Here is a 25,811-nt window from a genome sequence, read left to right on the forward strand (position 1 = left end):
CCCCTTTGGTGCGAGACCCATAGCGACAGCGCTATGCGGGTCTCGTACATGCGCACGATGGAGCTCCCTCCATCATGTGCATGCGCATTAGGGCACCATCGACCTGCTTGCGAGAGATCAGCGCTCGCGAGCGGGTCTGAATTAGGCCCTCTGTTCTTTTTTCAAAATATGAACTTCATGTATTTGTTCCTGAAATTCTGAGGAGTTATTCTGTAATGGTTGCTCATAGTGTTGTTCACCATATCTGGAATGAAGTAAAGAAGAATCTCATAAAAGCTATTAGTTTTTTTGCTGATTGTAAGATAAGTGTTATTCCCATGTCCCTTTGAAAAAGCTGTTATACCTGTACAGCGAAACGCGTCATGATTCTCCACTGGATGCCTTAATAAGCCTGGACCAACTTGCTGGTTTTTATGAACCATTTCCAATTTGAAAATCCTTACTTATGTTTATCCAGACCAAACCATCTATGTACGGCGTGGACCTCCTGAGGGCTCCGAGTGCCACATATTGAACTTTTATGCTAATAGGACCATCCCTCTACTGGTACATAAACTTGGTAATTATAAACCTACTGGACAGTACTAATCTAAGTTATTATATACCATCTGGAAGCGTATATGGGAACAGGCATTGCAAATATGGGCATTCACTAGGGCAAGGATTGTTGCTCATATGTATTGTATGATTTTATGCAATTCTTTTATTAAAGTGTTATTTTTATTTGTAATTAATATCCATTTATATGTATTTATTTGATTTCTATGTATTCATTTTAGCGCTACAACTTTTACTATATGTATTTATGCTTATAAGGGCTTGACTATCCCTTCCTTAGTAGCTGCTTAGAAAAACGGACCATTCCAACGCCTGTATCGAAACCACCTTGGTATCTACACACTGCATTCCCATGTCACTGCCTGGTGATCGGATTTGGTTATCTACCCATAATTTATGCTTGAGACTACAAAGTGTGAAATGTGTTCCTCGTTTTATCGAGCCTTTGAAAATGTTATAAGTCATTAATCCTGTTGCACACCATCTGGATCTTCCTTTATCGCTACGAGTCCTGGTCTCATTTCAGATCTTACTGATTAAGCCTCTTGTGATAATTAGTTACTCAATCTGCTAAGATCTCTCCTGCCATCAATATCCATCAACAAGAGTAGTATGAAGTGAAATCATATTTTAGACTGACAAATTTCTAGAGGTAATTTACAGTTATCTATGGTTACCACATCTCACTCCAGAATTCAAGAATTTTCCTGAGCTGCTCCCCCCCTTTGCAATGATCTCCATTGTTCCATCAGACTATCCGTCAACCTGTATTGCTTCAAGAGGGCGCTGAAAACCCACCTGTTCATAAAAGCATAATCGTCCTCCATTTAAACATGTCACCACGGAGTCTACCTCTGAACTTCCCTTACACTCGTTCATTCCTGATGTCTTCCGTTTGTCTCCCCTTCCCTTTTAGACTGAAAGCTCCATGAGCTGGACCGTCCTCGCTCCTGTTCTCATCACCTACTTCTCTTGCACACCTGCTATACAACGTCCTTGGGCTCTCTGCCCCTGGACCCCAATCATCTGTTTTTGTTTTTTCAGGCGAACTACACCTGTCATTTGTGCTCCACGCTGACCGCTACATGTTTCAGCTGATGTTGTACATTTCCATTGCACACATTGCATCAGTGACTGTGTCGAGATTTGTGGTTCTATTTATACTGTACTGTTTTACTCTGTATTGTCTTATTGTTTTGCTCTCTGTACAGCGCCCTATAGATAAAATGTAATAATACTAATATATGTTAAACCACTGAAGAACGTTGCTAGACTATGATACTAGACCCCAGTCGTTGAAATCCCCAATCATCTTAGAAATTCCCAGGCTACCTCTGCAAATTCTTTTTATCAATTGGGAAATTAAAGAATAACTATTTCCATTATAATTCTATAATCATTGTCCAACTGCCTTGGCAATTGACTTTTAAGGGTTGATAGTTCTACTCTTCACCACATAACCCTTGTGACTGTGACATGACCTCATCCCTGGGGGCTTTATTATCTTTGGTAGGCTATTCTTCTTATCTTAGCCTGAATTGGAGAGAATAATAGGAATAAAATATATTAATAATTTCATGTGAAGCTTCATCCTGTCATTCAAGTAGCTAGCTGGTGCCCCTTTCTTCTTCATTGGCAAGAAAAAAGTAGGTCTCTGGCCTTTTACAGATTACCATGGCCTATAGGCTGTCATTATTCACAATAAATATCTACTCTCCCTCATCGCTGAATTATTTGAAACTTTACAGTCTGAAAAGATCGTTCTTTGAACTACGTAAAACTTAGTCCGCATACGACCTGGAGACGAGTGGAAACCAGCTGCCATACATGCTATGGGCATTTAAAGAACTTTGTCATGCTGTTTGGCCTCGCTAAAGCTCCAGTTACCTTTTAATGCATTCTTGTTGAATGGCTCATCTCTGTATAAGAGGCCTTCAATCCTTAAAAAAAAAAATAATGTTCCAAACTGCTCCTATCCTGGTCCATTTCAATCAAGCACAAGTCTTCTATTTAGAGTTGAAAACTCCTGGATAGCCATCTGGCTCTCAAAGAGTGGAGACACCAGTTATCATCTACATGAACCCTAAGGTTTTTAGAAGTACAGGTTTTTAGAAGTGGGGTTGTTGCCAATAGCAACAAACCAGCTTCTACTTATCAATTATGTATCACCTTCTAGAAGATAGAATCTGATTGGTGCTATGGGCAAAAACTACTGTACGCTTCTAAAAACCTGCACTTTAGTACAGGGCTCAACAAATCCCGGAGGCCAGATCACCATGGCTACCAGATTTTGCTGCCTGGCTACTAGATTTTGCAGTGAGGGAGGAAGCATATCCTCATCAGCTCCGGCGGAGATTCGTGCCTATAGTATTGCGGTGGTCATATCATGCACAGGAGTGCATGTGCTGAGTGTCGCCTGCGGTGACTGCTGTGCCTCTGCCTGTCCCGGCCTGCACGGACGACTCCTCCATCCTGGCCTGATCTGATCCCTGCTGTCTGTCCCAGTCTACGCTGACCCTCCTGTACGTCCCGGCTGTCTACTGTCTTCTATATCCGGCTGCATAGAGCTCTCCGGTAGTAGGGTCTATGGTGTGACCACGAGGGGAAGGGGGTTTTGTTGTACTTTCTGGCACCATTATTTTATGTGAAATGTGGTCCGTTATTACTGGAGGGTGGGGGGTGGAGCAGTGGAGCTGAGCAGAGAAGTGAGGGGCCTCCATTTTACTGTATTCACTGTACCATTTTGTGGACTAGTATAGTGTGTATAACAGTTGCATAACACACAGAGCTGTGCTCCTCACTCACTCCTGTAATTTTTTTGGGGGGACTGTTGTCTGGCTCCTACACTTTCATCCTGGCTCCTAGATTTTAGAAAAATGTGTCAAGCCCTGCTTTAGTAAATATACTCCTACGAATTTTGAATATCTCAAAACGGCTAAAGGAGTACATTTCTTGACAAGCTCATGCAAATTAAATTTTCCAGAGCCACCAAACAGTTGGAGAACTTCAGAAGATCAAGCTAAAGTATCCAGAATTACAAACCCAATCCGAATGTTGTCTAACCCGAGGTTTGTGGGTATTTGTTCCAACTTAGATTCTGTATCGATACTACAACTCCTAAGTGATTGGTATTCAAACATTCTAGATCTTATAACCAAGTGTTATTGGTGAAATGCTTAAATAAACTTCTATTATGTGTCTGCATGTCCAACTTGTTTCTGTACCAAATCCCAAAATAAAAGACCAACAGACCTCATATAACCTCTACCTATTTCTTTAGTTAGATCAGTGGTTCACAAACTTTTTTTGAATCACGGCACCCTAGTGTATCAGCATTGTTTTCACGGCACCCCTAAGCCAACAGTTTGTTATTGAGAAAATCAAAAAATTGTAGTGAAGTAGTAATGTGAAGTAAATTTTGCCATCCTTAGGTTCAGTTATATGGTGGTGGACAGGTTTGTACTTCTGTTTGTCCACATATTTACATTACATTGACCATAAATTTGATTTGTTGCTGGGCCACCAACCTGAGGCACCCATGCAGGTGTCCTGAGGCACCCCATGGTGCCACAGCACAGAGTTTGGTTTAGATGATGAGATATCAATGGATTTTATCCCAGAACTTCCGCCTTCACAGGGATTTACTACAATTTGGGTGGTAGCAGAATGATTATGATTTGTCTTACTCAACAAACTTTCGTCAGCCCCTCAGCAGAACTTTTTTTGAAACCTATATCTCTGCTTAGTGTGACTTTTCAAATTCACTTGTGTCGGAGTGAGGAACATAGGGCCTGATTCAGAGCCGTTCGCTATTTGCGGTCGTTCGTTCAAAAACAAGGGGTGGCTATTCAAATGATCCGTTCGCAAATTGCAGTCTGTTCACACCTCTAAGTCTGAACGAGCGAGCAAAACATACGCTCGTTTATTTGATAAAAACGCCCCCTGGCCGCTCGCACCATACGTCATGTCCGCTATTTATTAGATTAATCGAGTACATCGTACAGCGTATGAACTGCTAGCTATTCTTGTGGTTGGTTTTTTCAACCGCTATTTTGCGAGCAGTTCTGAGTTAAAAAAAACCAAGTGACGTGGTCAATGACACTGCTGTATTAATTATGCACTCCCTTAAAACGCCCGTTTTGACCTTTAAGCACGCCTGCGTTCGAATTCCACTCCCCCGTTTTCAAACACCTTCCCCTGTTACCACCCACATACGCCTCATTCTGTCACTCAAAATAGCAGGCACTCGCTATATTGCGTACAAACGATTTTCGGCCGCACTGACTGGTTCGCGCATGCGTACTAAAAACCGTACGCATGCGCAGATGTGCGAACATCGCTCGGAACGAGCCTACGGCCGCTAGCGAGCGGCTCTGAATGAGGGCCATAGTTAATAGCATGGTTTTAATTCGCTTTTTGCAGGTCTCTACAGATACAGTTGGCCTACCATTGTCAATTAAAACAGCGAGAACTAATTCAGTATTCGAGAATCTATGTCTGGTACCAACAAATTTATTGGGTGGACATGAATTTACATACATTAATTATACACTATTTCAATAAGCAGTGTCCATTTCTTGCCAGTAATTGATATCCTCCTCAACTTGTTATTTAGTCCTTCTAATTCTGTCTTATTGATCTTAAATCTTAATAAGAAATTACAAAGGAATTGGAAAAATCTGATTCTAAGACTGAGCAAGGCCTAAAGCCGATAAATACCATAAGCCAACCAAAGGATCGTGTGTAATAGGCACTCCAAATTCATACTGTTAGGTAACAATCGGCTAAGTTGGCAGACATTAATTGGTCCTTTCCCAGTCATAGCCAGGCCAACTCCATCTGTTGTGAAAATTAATCTCCCAACTTCTGTGCACTTAAATGCTAGAATACGCCAGGAAAAATGTCAGTATCCATTGAAGTCGAAAGGTTGGATGTGCGGCATTTGTAACCAGATGAAGGCGTAGATGCCTCTGAACTACTTTGGTCCTTTTATAAACAGTATGAAGCATGGAATGCCTGAAAGACACCTGTTGTGAAGAAAGGGTCTATCTCAAATTGCAACATTTGTCAATATGCACTATATCCAGCAATGTGACTGTCATTTTGACAGATTATGACGTTGTGACTAGTGTCTAGTCTTTGCATTGTTGACCTGTTCCATGTTGACTTCAGCCTTCCTTTGACCATAGACTTTGTTTTATCCTGTAGCTAGCGAGATGCCCTGGCTTCGCATCGGAACAGTTTAATCTCTCCAAAGCCCCCTGTATCTTATAACCTACGTCATGTCACCACAAGTCCCCTGCATATCACCACAACCCCCTGCCTCTCACTTCTGCCTCCTGTATCTCACCAGTGTCATCACAACCCCCACTGCTGCCCTGCAGCTGGCTGGGGCCTGGCCACTGAGATCTGCTGGGAAGTTCAGGAGGATCATGGATGAGAGATCTGTATTGCAGCTACCGTAAACATTATCAGCAGCATGTCCCCGGGGCTGGGGCACCTGTGCATATTTCCGCTGCCTCTATGCTCACTCCTCCCTGGCTGCTGAACATGGCGATAAGCAATATCCTCTTTGCACAATGTACCCTGTATTTCCTGGGCTTTCTGTTGAGCTTCCACGACATGGTGCCTCTGTCCGAGAATAGCGCTGGCTTCCATGGGAGGTGCCTCCTGTTGTCCGAGGGTGTGCGGCTGAGTGGGAACATCGCGCTGGAGAGGGAGCACTTAACGGTGGAGGAGTGGTGGCCGAAGTCCACCTACAGGTTCAGCGTAGGGATGGACATCTGAATCTTATGGTTACTAACCATCAATGTGTTTGTTTTCCTGATGGTAGTGTTTTTACCATTTGTTGGTGGCAGTCTGATGTTTGCCACCATCGTTCTATGGTGTTCTGATGGGTTTTCTTTTTTTAATTTCCGATAGCTATGCCTCCCCTGGCTTCTTCCTGGCTACTGTGTCTGCATCAGGGCATCTTCATGGGTTCGTTGGAGGCTGTCTCTAAAGGTGTGTACACACACCGATTTTTTTGAACGATTTCACTATAGCGACATCGTTATGGTTAAATCGTTTATAAAATCGTTCATCTTTTTAAGGTGAACGATAATTGTTCATGCGTGTTCACGCTTGTAGTTCATTCTGACTGTACAACAAACGATTTTTGTTTAGAAAAACATGTTGTGCAGAATGAACGATGGCCATTCACTGAATGAATGAATGATTAAAAAATCGTTCATTGTTCATGACAATCGTTCATTAATTTAGTAACTAACGATTTTTATAAACTATTTTGGTTCACTTTTTCAAGGGAAAATCTGGACCAAAATCGTTGACTAAAATCGTTGGTTACTAACATCGTTATGTGTGTATGCACCTTTACTCTCTGTATGCCGCAGATGTGACCCTGCTCAGACCCTGACACTCCTCTCTAGGCTGCTTCTAAGCAGGGCACATTGCTATCTCTGATTGGCTCTCACTGTCTGTTTCAGCATTCTGGCCAGCTCCTATGGTGCAATTTTTTTTTCAGTGACTTGGCTTCACTAAAATCATGACTGCCTGGCTTCCTTTTGTCACAGATGAATGGTTCATACACCTAAACCTTCTTCGACCAATGCTGTATAGAATAGTGGAAATCCCATCATAATCCACCCAGTGGTTCAAGAGATTAGCCCAAATGAACACCCAGACCCTAAACCAGGGATTTAATCAATCTCTCTCTCCCTCTCCCTCTGCTACTGTGTACCAGACCTCTACTTGTCTTTGACCACTGCTACCATTACCTTCCTCTTTGATGTGTACCAGATCTCTTATTGTTTCTAACTACTACTATTATTATCTGTCTCCACTACTGTGTACGAGACCCTGGCTTGTCTCTGCCCACTGCTATTTTACCTCTGCTACCATGTATGTGACCGTGGTTTGTCTCTAATCATTGCTATCATTAACTTCCACTTGATACTGTGTAGTGAACTTTAGCTACACTCCTGAGTACTATCCCGTCAGCCTCTGGATTCCATACCCTTAAGAACTGCACTATCATAAGTGTCATTGGTGTTGCCCATAACAACTAAGGTTTCATCTGTATCTCTATTATATTTCTAGTAAAGGGAACAAGCATATGCCAGGTCACTTCAGTCTGCCCACTGCTCCACCCCATCCCACTGTGCCTTGCCCCCTCTGTCCGCTGCTCTGTTCCACTCTACCACCATAATCCCCGCACCATCCCTATCTCCCATGGCAGCATACCTACTTCCCATAATGGTGATTTCTGCTCTCTCCTATAGTGGGTGTCTGCAGTAATCTGCAGACGCAGGGCAACGCTCAGGTCTCTAATTATGTCTTGATGATCACTCTTCATTAACACTCACAATACTTCTCATCCCCTGTACCATACAAGAATATACGTGCAACACCTTAACACATCTGCTGCTCATATCGCCATCCATACTGAGCTATGGACTCTTCCATATAATTCATCATGTGTAATCTATCTGGTCCTAGTACTCGTACACGCACTCAACCTAGCGTTACCAGTATACTCACACCCATCTCTCCACCACTTTAACTTCGCATGGGTCAATGATACTTGGTTAATTATATACCTGCCGTTAAGCAACCAGGGTGGTATTATCAGGTTGCAATTATTTACTCTCTCTAGGAGCATATATAGATGGGACCATATAATCAACTCTTAAAAGGTTGAAAAGAAAACCCTATATGACCTATAAAATAAAGTATACCGAACACAGTTTCATTGGGTTGGGCACAGGATGCCGACGATCAGAATACCGACAGTCAGAATCTCAACAGAATTTGGTAAGGGACCCTAATCCTACATCCCCCAAGCCTAACCCTTCCCTCCCGCAGCCTAACCCTAATACTCACCGTCGGGATTCTGGTGCCAGGATTCTGACCGCCAGGGTGCCAACTACATCCAGTTTCATTTTACAGTTCATATATTTAAATATTTGCTGAAACTGTGACTGTCAAATCAGGCTTAATAAAGTAAAATCACTGTACAGAAAAGCAAAATCAATTCATACACCTTCTACTGGAGAAAAGTTTTGCTAATTTACTTAATTTTTATGTATCTTCCTCTTCTTTTCAGCCACGTGTTTATATCATCAGGCTAGGAGCCGTATTCAATTTGAGCGGACCCGCGATAATTTTCCGCCTCCTGGACTTTTCACCTGTTTTGCAGGCGGAAAAGTATAGCGCGTGTGCCCACGTAATCAATTTGAAAGTAGGCGAAAACGGGACCCGGCGAAACTTAAACAAGCAGAAAGTCATGTCAGATTTGGGGAAATCAGCCTGGCACCCCCCAAAAGCTGCTCTGACATGGGGGTTAGCTATGGTTAACTTCGATTTGGTTTGCTGAAGGAATTTGGTGTTTTTAAACGGGCTCAATAGCTGCTAGATAGCGTTTTTGTATAAGTGGTGAAGAATATTATTCAGTTTTTTTTGTAGAAAATAACTTATCCCAGCAAATTTGGGGTACATGAAAATGGGGGGCAGCATACTTTAAAGCTGGTAAAGTTTAAAAGATCATGAAAAATCCACCTGCCGCAAGCACCTGCAATGAAAAAAAACACCTGGGCATACTTGGGTACCCCCCTGGAGTCTAGTTCGCTAGTTTTTAACTTTGTCCCCCAACATTTTTTTTTCGCCCCCAATTTGAATGTGATTTTTTTAGGGTGTTCTTAAGTTTTTTTTTTAAATTTGATGCAGTTTACCTTTGGGGGACTGTCTGAAGGCTGCACGGGGGTTCCCGAAACGTTGCACCCCAAAACCCCAATTCTGCACTTTTTTCCGCCTGCTATTCATACGCAAAACTTTTTCGCCTATTACATTGCATTGACTTTCCGCCTAGGAGGAAAGTCTTTGAAATTGAATACGGCGATACTTTTCCCGCCCAGGCGAAATGACGTCATCGGCGAAACTCTTTTTGCCGTTCTCGGCTTTTCGCTCCAAATTGAATACGGGCCTAGTTTGTTTTGTTTTCTAACCCAATGATATGACATTACTGTCCTCTGGAGACGTTTGCATCTAATGCAGAGAGCACAGCGGTGCTGCTTCATATCCAAGGATGATGGAAGTAAACATTTCTGTCTGATGATATAGACACAAGGCTGGAAAGCTGGAAAATAGTTTTTTCCTTTTGCTCTTTGTTTACAGGTTTCCTAAATATTACTGATTGCTGCTCATTTTATTTCTTTTGCTTTTTCATTATTAAGCGCACTTGCATTTACACTTTTATTGTTTTCGAATGTTGGCAGCCGCAGGCTACTGTCAGGGAACTGTAAAACCTGCATTTGAAAATATTGAGTTTATTATACATTGGTTATTACAAAAGTTTGCAGCACAATACAAAACCAAGGAACATCTAAAGGCAGGCATGTAACATCTCTGATGGAAAAGTGCAGTAGACATAAAATAGAATACATTCCAATTATTATTTTACTGCATTTGTTCAGTACAGTTCTGATAAGTAATTCACATATACAGTAAGAACAACCTTACTCTGAGCAAAATGTGGTTTACTTGATGATAGGTATTAGCAATGTCCCTTGCACAAAAAACTGTGACAGGATGACTACAGAGATACACGCCCATGTATTAGGACACAATTGTTCAATTGTGTATCTGCTGCGAATAACAGCCATAAAATGAAGACATTTGAAAAATAAAACATGGCAAATCTTCACTGAAATGTTACGTCCGATAAAACAAAGCACTTTGGGCCTGATTCAGAGCTGAACGCTCTGACCAGAGCGCTCGCTCTGAATCAGGGCCCTCCTACCTGAAAATGGAGCGGCCTCCTGGCCGCTCGCGTAGCTGTGGGTGACCACCCACAGCATATGCGAGCGGTCAAAAAGATGGTCGCGATGGTCTATGACCATCGCGACCATCGGGCTTGCGACGAGACCCTGCGGTAGGGTCTCGCTACCGCAAGCCCAGGAGTGATTTTGGCTCTATCAGAGCCAAAATCCCTCCCACTGACATCACTAGTGATGTCAGTGGGGCCGGCTTCAGACAGTAGGCTTTCCCATGGGAACGCCTCCGTCTGGCAGCCACGCCCCCGGCACGCCCACCAAAGGGGGCGTGCTGTCAATCAACATCGACAGCATGCCCCCTTTGGTGCGAGACCCGGAGCGACAGAGAGCCCGTCGCTATCCGGGTCTCGCGCATGCGCACGACGGAGCTCCCTCCGTCGTGTGCATGCGCAGTGGGGCAACATCGACCCGCTTGCGAGCGTCCTTTGCTCGCGAGTGGGTCTGAATGACCCCCTTTATGCGAACTGCACCTAGGGCCGGTTCTAGAGTTTGTGGAGCTCAGGGCGAGTTTCCTTTGGTGCCCCGAGCTCAGGGGGCATGGCCTGATCAGGGGTGTGGCCATGGGCAACAAAAAAACAAACCTAGAGGAAATAGTAATTGCGAGGCGCGCTGCACAGGATGCGCCAGGGTTGAGGGAGCCGTTTGCCTAAGTCTTACCTTGTGAATGCGGGTCCCCCCCTTGCTGCTGCACCCAGAATGATATGCGCGACATCATCACGTGGCGTGGTCACGCCCAGCATTATGGGAGACTTGGCCTCCAAGTGGTATGGCGCCACGGTTAGGACTAGACTATACAGCGCAGATGGACCTGTGACATCACAACCACGAGACCCGGCCTGAAAAGGGGAGGGGCGGGGATAGTAACGGGGGACTCGCCACGCTTCGGGCATGGTGGCTCGCTACGCTCGCCACAAATATTTATTCCCCCTCTGTGCCCTAGTGGATGGTAACGCAGGAGCGGTCAAGCCTCCTGCAGCGGTCACGTGATGGTTACGTCACAGAGGTCCTTTCTCCAACTAGGAAATAGCAGCAACCATGGCGCCACGGCCGTTTGTAAATATGGTACCACGGCCTCCACAGCTTACATATATCGGTGGGCAAGAGTGACTGGGCACCGTCAAATTAGATGGCGCCAGGGAGGTGACTATGGCCGCACCCTCAGGCCGCAGCGCCTCGGGCAATAGCCCTGCTTGCCCACCCTTGGAACCACCACTGATTGCACCAATTAAAGCAAGGTAGTAGCTACATCAAGCTACAAGTGTTGTATGTTAAAGAATAACTCCATAAATTACGTTATTTTCTCTGGGAAAGAGGATAGGATTTATTTGTGCTACAGCAATTATTCAAACATATTTGACGACTTTGAGACCTATCCTCTAATTCCAGAGAAGAGGTCCAAGTGGCAAATGTGTAGAGGGCATGGTGACATGTGTCCTAATGGCTCCCGTCTGCCCACTTCACTAGGATAGAGTTCAAGATCAGAGTGGGTTACCTGCTGTACCGTCAGTCAGGTTGAACTCCCTGAAATTCAGGCGTCTCGTGACATTCCATCTGGGTGAGTAGATCAGCATGTATTCAAAGTATAGAAACAAACTCAAATAAAATTAAAGTGGATAGATAGCATAACTAATTCAAATGACAATAAACGTGACTTGTTATTCTCCCAAACGTCTGTCCAATGTGGAGGAGCAAAATTATAGTGAAATTAAGTGGTACATTTACAAACGATCGGTTTTGGTTCCAAACCAAAATTGACGGACATCAACGTTGTTTTGATGTCTAAATAATGTACTAACTTCTGCTTCAATTGAAACCCGATGGATGTTTACAGCTCTAAATGCAGTCTGTTTTGAGCTGTTAGAACAAAACTGACAGAATGCACATGGACAGAATAGGATCTGATCCACGGTTTGGCGATTTTATGATTTATTTTATTTTTCTAAATAAAAGATTAAAACATATGGTGTGCGAGTCCTGGTTTTATTTGAATATTTTCTTTACAGGTGGACTAGAAGTACCAGCGTGCCCTTAATGTCCAGGCATGCTTGCTCTTATTCCACAGGTGCCAGAGCAGACCTGTTGATCCACAAGTGCCGTGGCAGACTTGCTGGTACCTGTAGTCCGCTTGTAAAGCTGGTGGGGGGGCATTTTCTTTCTGGAATTCCAACCTTGGGCTGGCCAGTTAGGGGCTGGTTAATGTGTTGGCAGGTGGACTCCACACTGCATGTCCTCTGCCATAGCATTACCCCCACGAAATGTTCAGCCTGGTGCTGGTTACTGGAAAATTAAGGGAATCCCATGCTGTTTTTTCCCCCTATTTTCCAGTACCAGTCCTGGGTGAGAGGCACGGGGCTGATTATGGAATGGAAGGGCACTCATTTTTTTTTTATTTTTATTAACCTTTTAATTACATTTAACCTAACAAAGCCTGCACAGATTATAGTGATCTGTGCAGCGCTTTTCCCAAACTTGTCTATTGTTTGGGCGGGTTTGCCATCGGGTTTTGGTCGGTTTCAAAACTGACCATTCGTAAATCTCTGGTTTGTATAGTCCTTTATGTAAACGTTTTGATTGTTGGTTCGATGCTCTAAAGTTGGGGTTTCAGTCTGTTTTTCCTTTAGTAAATATGTGGTATTGGTGAGTTTGTACAGTCGACGGAAAATCGACCAAAAACACAAGACCAGCCTTTAATAAATTTACCCATAAGTGTATTTTGGTGTGCGCAGGATTGTGCAGTTTCAAAATATTCTGTTTATTTTTGTCCTTGTCAGCAGAGATGCCTCTGTCACCACAGGAGACCACTTTTTAAAACAATTTGGGGAGCTGACGTTAAATCTACAAATATGAAAAATGCCTTGCATACAGTAGATGTGTATAGCGGCAGCAGAAGCTCACATAATGTCCAGGCTCCTATGTACTTTCCCTATCTCCTCGTGCCTGGCCGGCCACGCTCCTCTGTTAATCTTATTGTGCATCTATCTGGCATCTTAGGATTTACACACTCGCACTTTTTGGGGCCGATTCAAATGAACGGGAAGGTAACAATGTGTTGTTTCAGGAACGCAACATTCCACGTTTTTTCTTTCACCCCATAGAGGTGCGCAGGAAAACTTGTGATGTTGAGTGTATCTCACATATGGCGGATATTGTGTGCAGCCGACATCGCGGCAGTGGTTCATCTCATTGACTTGAGTCTGCCTCTTTGACTTCACTGACTGATATTTAAATCAGAACCCCATTTAACAAGACATAACCCCATGCTAAAGGGGTTCCGTCCTTCTTTCAGTATTCAACGAGCAGTGGTAAGCTTAGCTCACTGCTGCTTATCACTGTACCTTCTATAGATGGCAAAAGCACAACGGTCCCCATTGCTGACAATAGGGGAACCAGCAACAGCCTTTCCGGGCTTCAGCACTGCCTTCCAGGCTTTGCCGAGTCCCTGCCATATTAAAGTGCCGTGTGCATGGCATTTTTTATCACTGCAATACTAAATGAAATATGCTGCTGATAATAAGGATTGTTGTTGTTAAATGGGGGGTCCTTAGTTATCAGTAACTGAAATAGAAATTATAGTATCTGTCACTACGAATCTTGGATAATTAAAAGCAGTTTGAAGCTCTACATATTCTAAAAGCAATTCATGAATCCTTTCATTGTATGAACATCTGCCAATTCTAATGTCCTGTATGGAGTGTGGCTAGCAGTCTAGAATAAAGTGAAAAGCTATTGCATTGTGAAGGAGATGATGACATGTGCCAGGAAAGTGGTGTCATATTACTTTATCTGGTATTTTTATGTCGTAAAATAGGTACATAAATGTGTAACGATATCTCATGAAATATGCAACTAATGTAAAAGATAACAAATTAGGTATATGATGTATCGTAGTGATCAAAATGAATCTAAATAGCCAGGAGAAAAAAAAATATTTATATACTGTAAGTCTCGGCTCTGCAACAAAGATCTCGTTGAGCTTTGTGCTGCAAAAAGAACATACCTTAAAACCTAAAAAATGATTCTTGAAATTTCTGATGGTGAACTGATTTCCCAGGAAGAGACCATGGGGGCGATTCAATTCAGCGCGATGCTGAATAGCCCCGAAAAAGTTCCCGCTGTCAATTGACAGCGCCATTAAATCCAACTATAACCACTTATGGCCCGTATTCAATTTGAGGCAAAAAGTCCAGATCCGCGATACTTTTTCGCCGATGACGTCATTTTCGCCTGTTTTGAGTTTCCTCCGTATTCAATTTGGAAGACTTTTCGCCTAGGCGGAAAGTCAATGCAATGTAATATGCGAAAAAGTTTTGCCTATGAATAGCAGGCGGAAAAAGTGCAGAATTGCGGTTTTGGGGTACAACATTGCAGGAACCTCGTGCAGCCTTAAGACAGTCCCCTAAAGGTAAACTGCGTCAAAAAAAGTTAAAAAATATTCGGGCCACCCAAAAAAAATTGTTTCATTTTGGGGGTAAAAAATAAATAAATAGGGGAACAAAGTGCCAACCTACCTAAATTAATTCAGGTTGGGTCCCCATGTATGCGCCAGGTGTTTTCTTCATTGCGGGGACAAGCGGCAGGTGCAATTTTGCAGATTTTTCAAAATAACTTTAGGGATTTAAAAAAATGCTTACCACCATTTTCATGTACCCCAAATTTGATAGGAGTAGCTATTTTCCCCTCCAAAAAAATCTAAGTACTATTTTTTACCACTTCTTCATAGCCGCAGAATTGCACCTTGCGCGGTTATTATAAACCCCGACTTCCTTCAGCAGGCACAAATGGGGGTACCCATAGTGATCCCCCATGACTGGACATCTTTAGGGGGGTCCCAGGCATTTCCCGAAAATTCACGTTTTTTTTCGTAAATGGGGTGAAGGGTCATTTTAATAAAACAGGGATAATTTTTCAATTACTTATAGCGGTGAAAAAAAAGTCCAGATTTGGGGATTAGAGGTGCAGGCTTAAAAGAAATAGCCTGCACCCTTGGGAATGCCCCCTTAAAACAAAATGTGCAAAAAAAAGATGTAAAAAAAATCTGGACACCCCAAAAATGTTTTAAAAAATTTTGGGGTGAAAAATAAAAATAGGGAAACAAAATGCCAAACTAACGAAATTAATCTTGGTGGGGTTCCCAAGTATGTGGCAGGTGTTTTTTTCATTGCGCAGAGTAGCGGCAGCTGTAATTTTGAAAAATTTTTAAAATTACCTTTAGGGACTTAAAAACATGCTTACCTACATTTTCATGTACCCCAAATTTGATGGGATCACTTTTAAAAACTAAAAAAAAAACACCCAAGTGCTCTTCTGCATCACTTCTTCAATGTCGGAAAAAATAACCACCTGCTACATCTATTTAAAAAGCTGAATTTCTTCTGCAGCCAAAAACGGGGGTACCCATAGTGATCCCCGAGGTCTGGACATCTTTAGGGGGTCCTACAATTATTTCCCGAAAATTCACGTATTTTTTCACCGATCCAAGACTCACCTGTTCCCGATTTCGCCTACTTTGGAATTGAATACGGGAATAGCGGGCACGTGCGCGATACTTTTCCGCCTGGAAAACAGGCGAAAAGTCTGGAACTGCTAGGAGCGCTGTGGTGGGCAAGTGTGACTGTCTCCAATCTCTCTGTAGCCCAGGATACTGTTTTTCTTACCCTGTCACTTAACCTCTTTGTGTTTTGTGTGAGGTCTGTATGTAGCATGACTGGCAGGTCTAAGGCTTCGCAAAAGTTATTTACCTGCAAAAAGTGTGGAGTAAAATTTACACAGGGACAGTCATCTACCTCCAGATTGTGTGACTGTTGTTATACGGATCAGCAATCTGCAGAGATGTCAGAACCACTGTCTTGGACGCAGGTTACATCTGTTATGTCCTCTCTCTCGGCTGAACTAGAGGCTTCTCGCAGAGAAAGAGAGGCTTATAGGTCAGCTGCTACAGAGGAACCAGCATGGGCGAGACCCTAGCTGTTTCTATGAAGGGGATTTCCAAAGCCAAGACAATGGCGTCCGCTCCGCAGGTCTCTAAAAAGAGATTGTTACCCTCAGTCCTCCATTGGGATGACCCAGAGGAGGAGGAGGATATGCCCGAATTAGAAGAGGGTGAATATGCCCCAGATTCGCCTAAAGAGCCTCTGGAGTCTGATCCTGAACAGGTATCAGAGGGAATAGAAGCCTTGATTGCTGCAATACGACATGTATTGCACATACAGGAAGAGGACTCAGGTCCTGCAAAGCAGTCTTTCTTTCTTAAGAAACAAAGACAAGCTGCGGCTTTTCCTATATCGGAAGAGCTGGATTCCCTTCTAACGACAGCCTGGGAACATCCAGATAAAAAGTTTCAGATGTCCCGGCGTTTATTATCTTTTTACCCTTTTCCAGCAGATAATAGAAAGGCTTGCGAAACTCCCCCTATGGTAGATTCATCTGTATCGCGATTGTCAAAAAAGACTACGCTCCCTGTTCCTGGAGTCACGTCTTTAAAGGACATGTCCGATCGGAGACTGGAGAGCACTCTTAAGTCCATTTACACCGCTGCAGGGGTGACTCTTCGTCCAGCGATAGTTAGCTGCTGGACTAACAAGGCTATCGAAATTTGGGCTAAGCAATTGGCGGACGGAATGAAGGATCAACTACCTATGGAGGAACTCATTCCGTTAGCAGAACATATAGGTGAAGCGGCAGCTTACCTTGGGGAGGCGTCTAAGGATGTTTGTTCTATTGCCTCCAGAACTTCAGCTCTGGCAATTTCAGCACGGCGGGCGCTGTGGCTCAAAACTTGGCAGGCTGACGCGGAATCCAAAAAGGCTGTGGAAGCACTTCCTTTCACTGGACATGTACTATTCGGGGCAGAACTAGATAAATGGATATCTCAGGCTACTGGAGGTAAATCCACTTTTCTACCATCTGCAGCTCCTCCACCTAGACTATCTTACTCAGGACCTTCGTTTCGGTCCTTTCGGGCCCTGGGTCGTTCACGTGGTCGTTTCAGAGGATCATCAACGTCTCGTGGTACCAGAGGTTTGGTAGAACCGCAGCCACCAGAGGCTCGAGTCTACAGGAAATTAAGTCCACTTCTAAACCCAGTGCATGACGGGCTTCCCTCTCACCTGGGGGACCCCAGAGTGGGAGCGCGTCTTCGGGACTTCAGAGAGGTCTGGATGGAAACCTGTGCGGACGCTTGGGTCCGAGATATAATAATTTGGGGCTACAAGCTAGATTTCCAACTGCAACCCCCGAATCGTTTTTTTACCACAGGTTTGCCAGAAGTGTCGTCTTAGAGAAAGCAATAGACAGGCTTCTGTCCATGAAAGTGGTAATCCAAGTCCCCAGTCATCAGAGGGGAAAAGGATTTTACTCCAGTCTTTTTGTCGTAGCAAAGCCGGACGGCTCGGTCAGACCCATTCTAAACTTAAAGGATCTCAATCCATACTTACAGATCTTCCGGTTCAAGATGGAGTCTCTTCAGTCAGTAATTGCAGGCTTGGAGGAGGGCGAGTTCATGGTATCTCTAGATATCAAGGATGCCTACCTGCACATTCCCATTTGGCCACCTCACCAGGCTTTCCTGAGATTCGCAGTTTGGGATTCACATCTCCAGTTTCAGGCCTTGCCCTTCGGCTTATCTTCGGCCCCACGGGTATTCACAAAGGTTATGGCTGTGATGGTGAGTCTCCTTCGGAAACAAGGAATCACTATTATTCCGTACCTGGACGACCTGCTCCTGAAGGCGAATTCCAAGGATCAACTGTTACAGGACATCACCGTGACGCACAACCTCCTCATTCGTCATGGATGGATTCTGAATTTTCCCAAATCACATCTGCAACCGACACAGAGATTGCAGTTTCTAGGAATGATCATGGACACCGTGTCTCAACGGGTGTTCCTTCCCCAGGACAAGATAACTTCCATTCAGGAGATTGTGAGGTTGGTCCTTCGACGTCGGCAGGTTTCGGTTCATGCATGTATCCGACTTCTGGGGAAGATGGTGGCAGCCTTCGAGGCTGTCCAGTACGGTCGTTTTCACTCCAGACCTTTTCAGCTAGATCTACTATCACAATGGTCGGGATCCCACCTGTTTCTTCACAAGAGAGTCCGGTTACAACCCAAGACTCGGATTTCCCTACTGTGGTGGCTAAACTCAGTTCACCTTACGGAGGGAAAGAGATTCGGGGAGTGGGATTGGACGCTTCTTACCACGGATGCAAGTCTAAGAGGCTGGGGGGGCAGTAATTCTAGAGCATCACTTCCAGGGACGCTGGACAGCACAGGAAACGAGTCTTCCAATCAACATATTGGAATTAAGAGCAGTTTTCTATGCATTACGGACAGCAGCTCACTTTCTGAGGGGCCGAGCAGTCAGGGTCCAGTCCGACAATGCCACAGCAGTGGCATACATAAACAAACAAGGAGGCACCAGAAGTCGTGCGGTCATGAAGGAAGTCAGCAGGATTCTGATCTGGGCGGAAAGCTACGCAAGGTCGATTTCGGCAATCTTCATTCCGGGCATCGAAAATTGGGAGGCAGATTACCTCAGTCGTCAGGATGTACATCCAGGAAAATGGGCTCTACATCCACAGGTGTTTCAACAGCTGGTCCAACGGTGGGGTCTTCCGCAGGTCGACCTCATGGCATCCAGGCAGAACCATCAACTGCCCCTTTACTGCTCTCGAACAAGGGATCCACAAGCGGTGGCTGTGGATGCACTGTCAACACCATGGCAGTTCCAATTCATTTATCTATTTCCTCCATTTCCCCTTCTCCCTCGAATCCTTCAACGCATCAAGAGAGAACAGGCCAAGGTCCTGCTGATGGCTCCGGACTGGCCTCGCAGAGCTTGGTACTCCAACATTCAGCTCCTGTTGGTAGACAATCCGTGGCCCTTACCACTCAGAGAGGATCTGCTCCTTCAGGGTCCTTTACTCTACCCAAACTTAAAGCAGCTACATTTGACGGCGTGGTTGTTGAAAGGGCCATCTTAAGACGTAAAGGGATACCTTCCAAGGTGATTCCTATGATGCTTAGAGCCAGGAAGGAAGTTACTTCCAAGCATTACCATCGTATTTGGAAGGCATATGTAACCTGGTGCGAACGTAGAGTTCTGCCTTCTACAGAGTTCAGTCTTCCCAGATTTCTGCTTTTTCTGCAAACAGGTCTCAACAGGCCTTCGGTTGGGATCTCTGAAGGCACAAATTTCAGCACTCTCGGTGTTCTTCCAAAAGAAATTGGCCTTATTACCGGACGTGCAGACTTTTCTGCAGGGTGTGGTTGGATTACAACCACCCTTTGTTCCTCGTACAGCTCCATGGGACTTGGACTTCATCCTGTCTTTCTTGCAGTCTTCGCTGTTCGAGCCTTTGGAGTCGGTGGAATTGAAGTATCTTTCATGGAAGGTGATACTTCTGCTCTCTCTAGCTTCCGCCAGGAGGGTGTCGGAGCTTGGAGCTTTATCATGTCGTCCACCATATTTGATATTTCATGAGGATAGAGCTGAGCTACGCACCAGAATGGATTTTCTGCCTAAGGTGGTTTCGGCCTTCCACATCAATCAACCTATTGTGGTTCCGGTTCTTCCACAGAATTCTCCTTCTTGTAGATACTTGGATGTGGTTAGAGCTCTTCGCATATATGTAGACAGGACGGCAGCCGTTCGCAAGACAGATACTCTCTTTGTTTTCTATGATGCTGCTCGTCCGGGTTGGCCAGCTTCCAAACAGACACTGGCTCGATGGATTCGTCTGACCATACGACAGGCGTATATGGCCTCGTCTAGGGAACCTCCATCTTCCATTACCGCACATTCCACTCACTCAGTGGGTGCCTCGTGGGCGGCTGCTCGAGGCGTTTCTATGGAATCTCTATGCCGGGCAGCTACTTGGTCGGGCCGGCATACTTTTGTTCGGTTTTACAGATTTGACACCTTTGCGACTTCTGCAGCGCAATATGGTCGGTCTGTTTTGCAGGGTTCTCAGCGCTTTCCCACCCGTGATGGGAGCTCTGGGACGTCCCCACTGTCTTGAAGTCCTCCAGTGTCCCCTAGTGGATGAAGGAGAAAACAGGATTTTGGTACTTAACGATAAATCCCTTTCTCTGATTCCACAGGGGACACTGGACGCCCACCCTGCGCAGTTCTTCCTGCCACACCTGTTATGCCTGTTGGCGACATGTTTGTTTAGGGTGATGTTATGAATATTAGAGACATGTTTGTCATCTCTTGTTTCATTCTATGTTACTTTCTTTCCACCTTTCAGTTGTTATGTGTACTTTCGCCTCCTCCTCTTCTGTCAATCTTTTTTCTCTGCTCCCCTTGGGCATGGTTCTAATACTGGCCTATAGGGGGTATAGAGGGGAGGAGCTAGTCTCAATTCATTTAAATTTAAAGTGCCAGCTCCACTCAGCACCGTCTATACCCCACTGCCTTGAAGTCCTCCAGTGTCCCCTGTGGAATCGGAGAAAGGGATTTATCGGTAAGTACCAAAATCCTGTTAAATCTTACCACTAGTTTGTGCTGTTTTTGTATAGTAATCAATGTGTCTGGAAGTCGCATGAGAATCAGTTACTCATATCAGTGGTATTAATTCTGTACTTTTGTAGATCTTATGCAGGTAGGTTATACTAGCCTGGAGTAACTAGTGTAAGTACTGAATGTTCAGGACACATGGAGGACTAAGATGTATTTAAACCTTCCAGAGAGATAAAGTGGAGAAGTTGCCCATAGCAACCAATCCGCTTCTAAAGGTGCGTACACACGATACGATTTTTATGAACAATATTAACGATATCGGCCAACGATAAATCGTTAATTTTTATGCAGTGAACGACCAACGATGCACTTTCCCACATGGACGAGAATGATATCTATGGTCGTCCATACGTACAGGCCAATTTGGACGATTTCATCACGATTTGCATGTTAAGAGATGTGGCAGGATGACATCAATGAAATATATCTATCCTAGATATCTTTCAGCGTGTACCATCAATTTAGTTTGTCCTGCACTACACAAAAGTTCAAGGGAAATCGTTCAGCGATATCGTTGGTTGTGCAGATCGTACCATGTGTAACCAGCTTAACTGTCATTTTATAGACTGTGCTAGATAAATTAATGTTCGAAGCTAATTTGTTGCTGTGGACAACTTCACTTTATCTCTCTCGAATGTTTGATACATCTTTCCTTTTGAAAGCCAAAGGGTTTTCAACAAGCATGGGAATTGTTCACTCCAGAGGTTTGGTGCTCTTAAAAGCCAGGAAATAGTCAGAGATTAATGTCAAGGTTAATGCCGAACATTTGGTACATTTGAGTGCCATGGGTTTATCAGAGGACGAGATCAATATTAGAGTCAAATGTTCAGTAAAGAGACATAATTGTTGGAGAAGGAAAGGAGGTCATGGTTAATGCCAAAATTTTGATACACTTGGAGTCAGTCCAGAGCGTAATTGAATCCAGAATTCTGGCAATGCTGAAGTCATTTTGCTGGATTTCTATAGCTGCTGAGATGAGTACAGCATCAATGACCTACCCCCTAGCCCATGAAATTAGAAGTCTTGAACAGCCCTGTCAACACCTGCCAGTATGCGGGTCTCATGCAGACCTCCCCTCCTGTTTAGATGTTTACAAAAACTGCCCATAATTTTGCAGCCATGTTATAGGGGTGTAATATAGGGGCAGTTTTTTGACAGTACACCCTTCTTAATAAATTACTTCCAGGCCACTCCAGATATGCTGGGATTTGGATATTAAACACCTGGATTAATGTGAAGGCATGTGCACTATTGACAGGTTTCCATGAACGTTCATCAAGATAATACAGATGTGTCCTCATACATCTAGCCTCAACAAGCCACCACGCAGCGCAAGATGCCTGGCGCTAGTGAGCCGCCATGTCCTGTGCCGCTCTGCTAGCACTGGGCGTCTTCTTTGCCAAAAATGTGTATTAGTCGCAATACGATGCGACTAGGACGCAACAGAAAACTGCACTAATTACTATGATATGTGTCACTTGTACATCTGTGTGCAACTCACCCTGTATACGAAGCACAAGGGAACTTGGCGTGGAAAAAAAGATTCTGCCGCTGCATTGTAGTACTTATATAGATTAGGAGACTCAGTCGCACACAGATATGGCCTTCGTTCAAAATTCCTCCATCACTTGGCTTCCTGGCTCTTAATCTTCAAATGGCCTCTCAAGACCCATTTCTTCCTCAATGCTTTCCAGCGCTCATCCTAACCCACTACTCTATGTTCCTTCCTCACTATCTAGCCCATTTGTGTCACCCGTTTGTCTGACCCTCCCCTTTAGCATGTAAGCTCTCGCAAGCAGGGCCCTCTTCCCTCACGTGTTTGTTCTTGCCTTACTTTTACTTTAATTTACAATGGCACCTAAAATTTGGTTACTGACACCCTGCTGCTTATTTCGGTGTTATGCAGCATTGTTTATAAATCATGTACTTGTCCTGCATTGTCTGTACTATTAATAACTGTTGTCTTGTGTGCTCATTTGTTTCTGTACTTTGTAAGGCGCTGCGGAACCCTTGTGGCGCCATATAAATAAAGGATAATAATAATATACAAGTGTAGTAAAATCCATGAAATTCTCTTTCCAGGGACTTGAAGGAATAGGCAGTGGTTGAAGATGATCAGCAGGACATGAATGATGTGCTGTATGTTCTGTTTTAGGCATAAGCTGGACAAGCAGAAACCTAAAGGCACTAGACTCAGAATCCGCCTCTTCGGCTTATTTTGACCCACTATGCTGTTGTAGCTAGAGATAAATGAAATTGGGACTTTTGGAGGGACTAGTTAGACTTGCTCCATTATAATGTTATATTAGGGAGGGGGGGGATAATGTTTAATTGATGAGGTTTCCCAAACCATAATTTACCTTTATTAAAAACGTAGAATAAAATATTTGTTCTAGAACTGAAAATGGACACCATCAGTACAGTGACACTGAACGTGGTAGTATATATTACATTTTCACGTTTTGCAACTGAAAATATTGTACTTTTCTGTTGTGTGCAGAATGCTACTCTAAACTTTTGTGCATACATTCTAGCATAATTCAATCTGAATGGCTTTTCAATGGAGTTAATAAAGTTTAAGATCTGGTGAAAAAAAACAAAAGGTTTTCAAACAGCTAGGCTGGAATCATGGCATTCCAAGGATTCCTCATCACTGACACCCAATCAGAAACTTTTTCCCACGCTGGCCGCTTATGATTGGCCGGCGGTAAATGTGAGTTTCTCTGCTTTGATCACATAGCGTTATTGAACTGATGTGTAATTTTTTAGGATTTTTATTTCTTTCCTCATTGACCTGTGGGATGAAGTAAGAAGAACAAATTTTATTTCCTGTTAGACTACAGCAAATCGAGAACAAAGATTTTATATTTAATAATATGCTATGTTATGCGTTTGGGAATTTTCTAATTTGTTAAAATATTGAGTGTGTTCCTTTTATTTTCTTACTCTCTTGAAGTAGACTTTTTCAATAACTTCTGGGCTGCCGTACGTCTAGTTGAGTCATTCCCAAGTGCTGGTCAGACCGCAAACGTTTTGCTGGCTGGGGACCCAGCTACCTAATTAGCAGATTAAGTTCTTCCCTTCAGCTGCAGTTTTAAATGTGGATTCAAGATGATGTAGTTCTCAGTATGATCACCAATCTTTGCGAGGCCAATATTAGTAAGCTCACGGCGAATCATATACCTGGCAAAGGCTGACCTATCTGTTGTCTCAGTCTCCGTTTCCAGACTTGCTAGCTCTGTACAACCGTTTGTTATATAGCAGATATATATTAAATGTTGGAGGAAGATATAGTTGTAGATGGGTTCTGTCCAAGAGGAGGTTTAATTTTTAAAGTTGTGTTTTTAATCTGTTTGATAGGAGGCACATGATTTATCCAAAAAGGCTTTGTGTCATCATCCTGGAGATTGGGGCTCTGGCAGAAGGGGAGATTAATCAAGCCTTGGAGAGAGAAAAAGTGGGGCAAATCCCCAAAACTGCCAATCAGTGTCTAAGGGGTAAATTTATTAAAGTGAGATTTTTTAGAATTGCATTTTAAAAGTGATGTTGCCCATAGCATCCAATCAGATTCTAGAAGGTGCTAGTTAAATGCTAAGTAGAATCTGATTGGTTGCTATGGGCAACATCACTTTTAAAACTCACTTTAGTAAATTTACCCCTAATTGTCATTTCAAAGTCTGTGCTAGATAAATGACAGTTATGAGCTGATTGGCTGATTTGTGCAACTTGTCTGCTTAATCTCTCTCCAAGGCTTGATACATATCCCGCAGAAGGAGTAGAATTACCACAGATTGCATGATATTGTACATTGAGGTCTGCTTCTTGACACAAGGTCTCCCTGTAGCTGATGCACCTACATTTATATATAAACTCAGTAGCATCAGATATCCCTGAGTGACAACAGTAATTATTTTATTTTTTGTGCATCATGGGCTCTTTTAAAGTTATCTGAATGACTTGGTCCAGTTCATCATGTTATACTGCAGCTTGTAGACCCCTAGCAATAATTTTATATGGGCTAAAGTTGTGTTAATTCTAGCACCCTGCACTTGTTAAAACACGTGCAGTTCCACTTTCCTGTCTGGGGTGTCGCTCTCTGCTCTGGTGCTACTAGCACACAAACTGCTGAATCTCAGCCGTTTGTTGCATCAGCTGAGTGTTCTAGAAGCACCAGAGCAGAGAGCGACACCCCAGGCAAGATAGAGGAACTGTACGGGTTGCGACAGGTGCAGGGTGCTAGAATGAAGACTAGCTGAAGTCGTTGTCTGCTTGCACACAGTCTCCGTTTCATGTACTCCCTGGCGTTTAACATACATATTTATATTTTATGTTACCAGATTCAGAAATAAAAATTATTGCAAGAAATTAAACCGTACACATTGTATTTTTATGTGCATTTAACTTCCCGATCTATCACAGACAAACGGTATCACAGATTGCCGTTACACACTAGACCAGAGGGTCCCAAACTCGGTCCTCAAGTCACTTTAACAGTCCAGGTTTTAAGGATATCCATGCTTGACCACAGGTGACTTAATTAGTGCTTCAATCAATTTGATCTAGCCACCTGTGCTTAACCATGGATACTTCTAAAACCTGAACTGTTGGGGAGCCTTGATGACCACATCTGGGAACCTCTGCACTAGGCGATTTAATGAACGATCATCATTAAAATGCACTGCTGCACACACGATATCGTTTGATTGACCGTGCATCACGGTCAGACGATCCCGATTGTCGTCCGTGGGATCGCACAATTGTGCGTATAGACTAGACAGTGTTAGACGATCTGTCGTTCCAATACTCCAAATCATCCCGATATCGTTCTAGTGTCTACCTACACCCAACAATACAGGAAGCAAAAATGCAATCAAAAACAGTTCACTATCTAGCCAACAGTG

General features: G+C 43.8%; 2 protein-coding genes across 2 annotated transcripts in view; both read left to right on the forward strand.

Moving 5' to 3' along the window:
* The window catches only part of CDYL2 (chromodomain Y like 2), a 123,236-nt gene that overhangs the window by 31,134 nt on the left and 66,291 nt on the right, over positions 1-25,811 (forward strand). The gene's annotated exons all lie outside the window — the stretch shown is intronic.
* The window catches only part of LOC148518962 (uncharacterized), a 28,446-nt gene continuing 20,473 nt past the window's right edge, over positions 17,839-25,811 (forward strand). Inside the window, exons 1-2 of the mRNA XM_088476803.1 lie at positions 17,839-18,485; positions 24,271-24,407. Coding sequence (XP_088332929.1) covers positions 17,839-18,485; positions 24,271-24,407 — 784 coding nt within the window. The remainder of the gene's footprint in view (positions 18,486-24,270; positions 24,408-25,811) is intronic.

This window comes from Taudactylus pleione, unplaced genomic scaffold (genome assembly GCF_031769625.1).
Source record: "Taudactylus pleione unplaced genomic scaffold, aTauple2 ptg000195l, whole genome shotgun sequence".
NCBI lineage: Eukaryota > Metazoa > Chordata > Amphibia > Anura > Myobatrachidae > Taudactylus > Taudactylus pleione.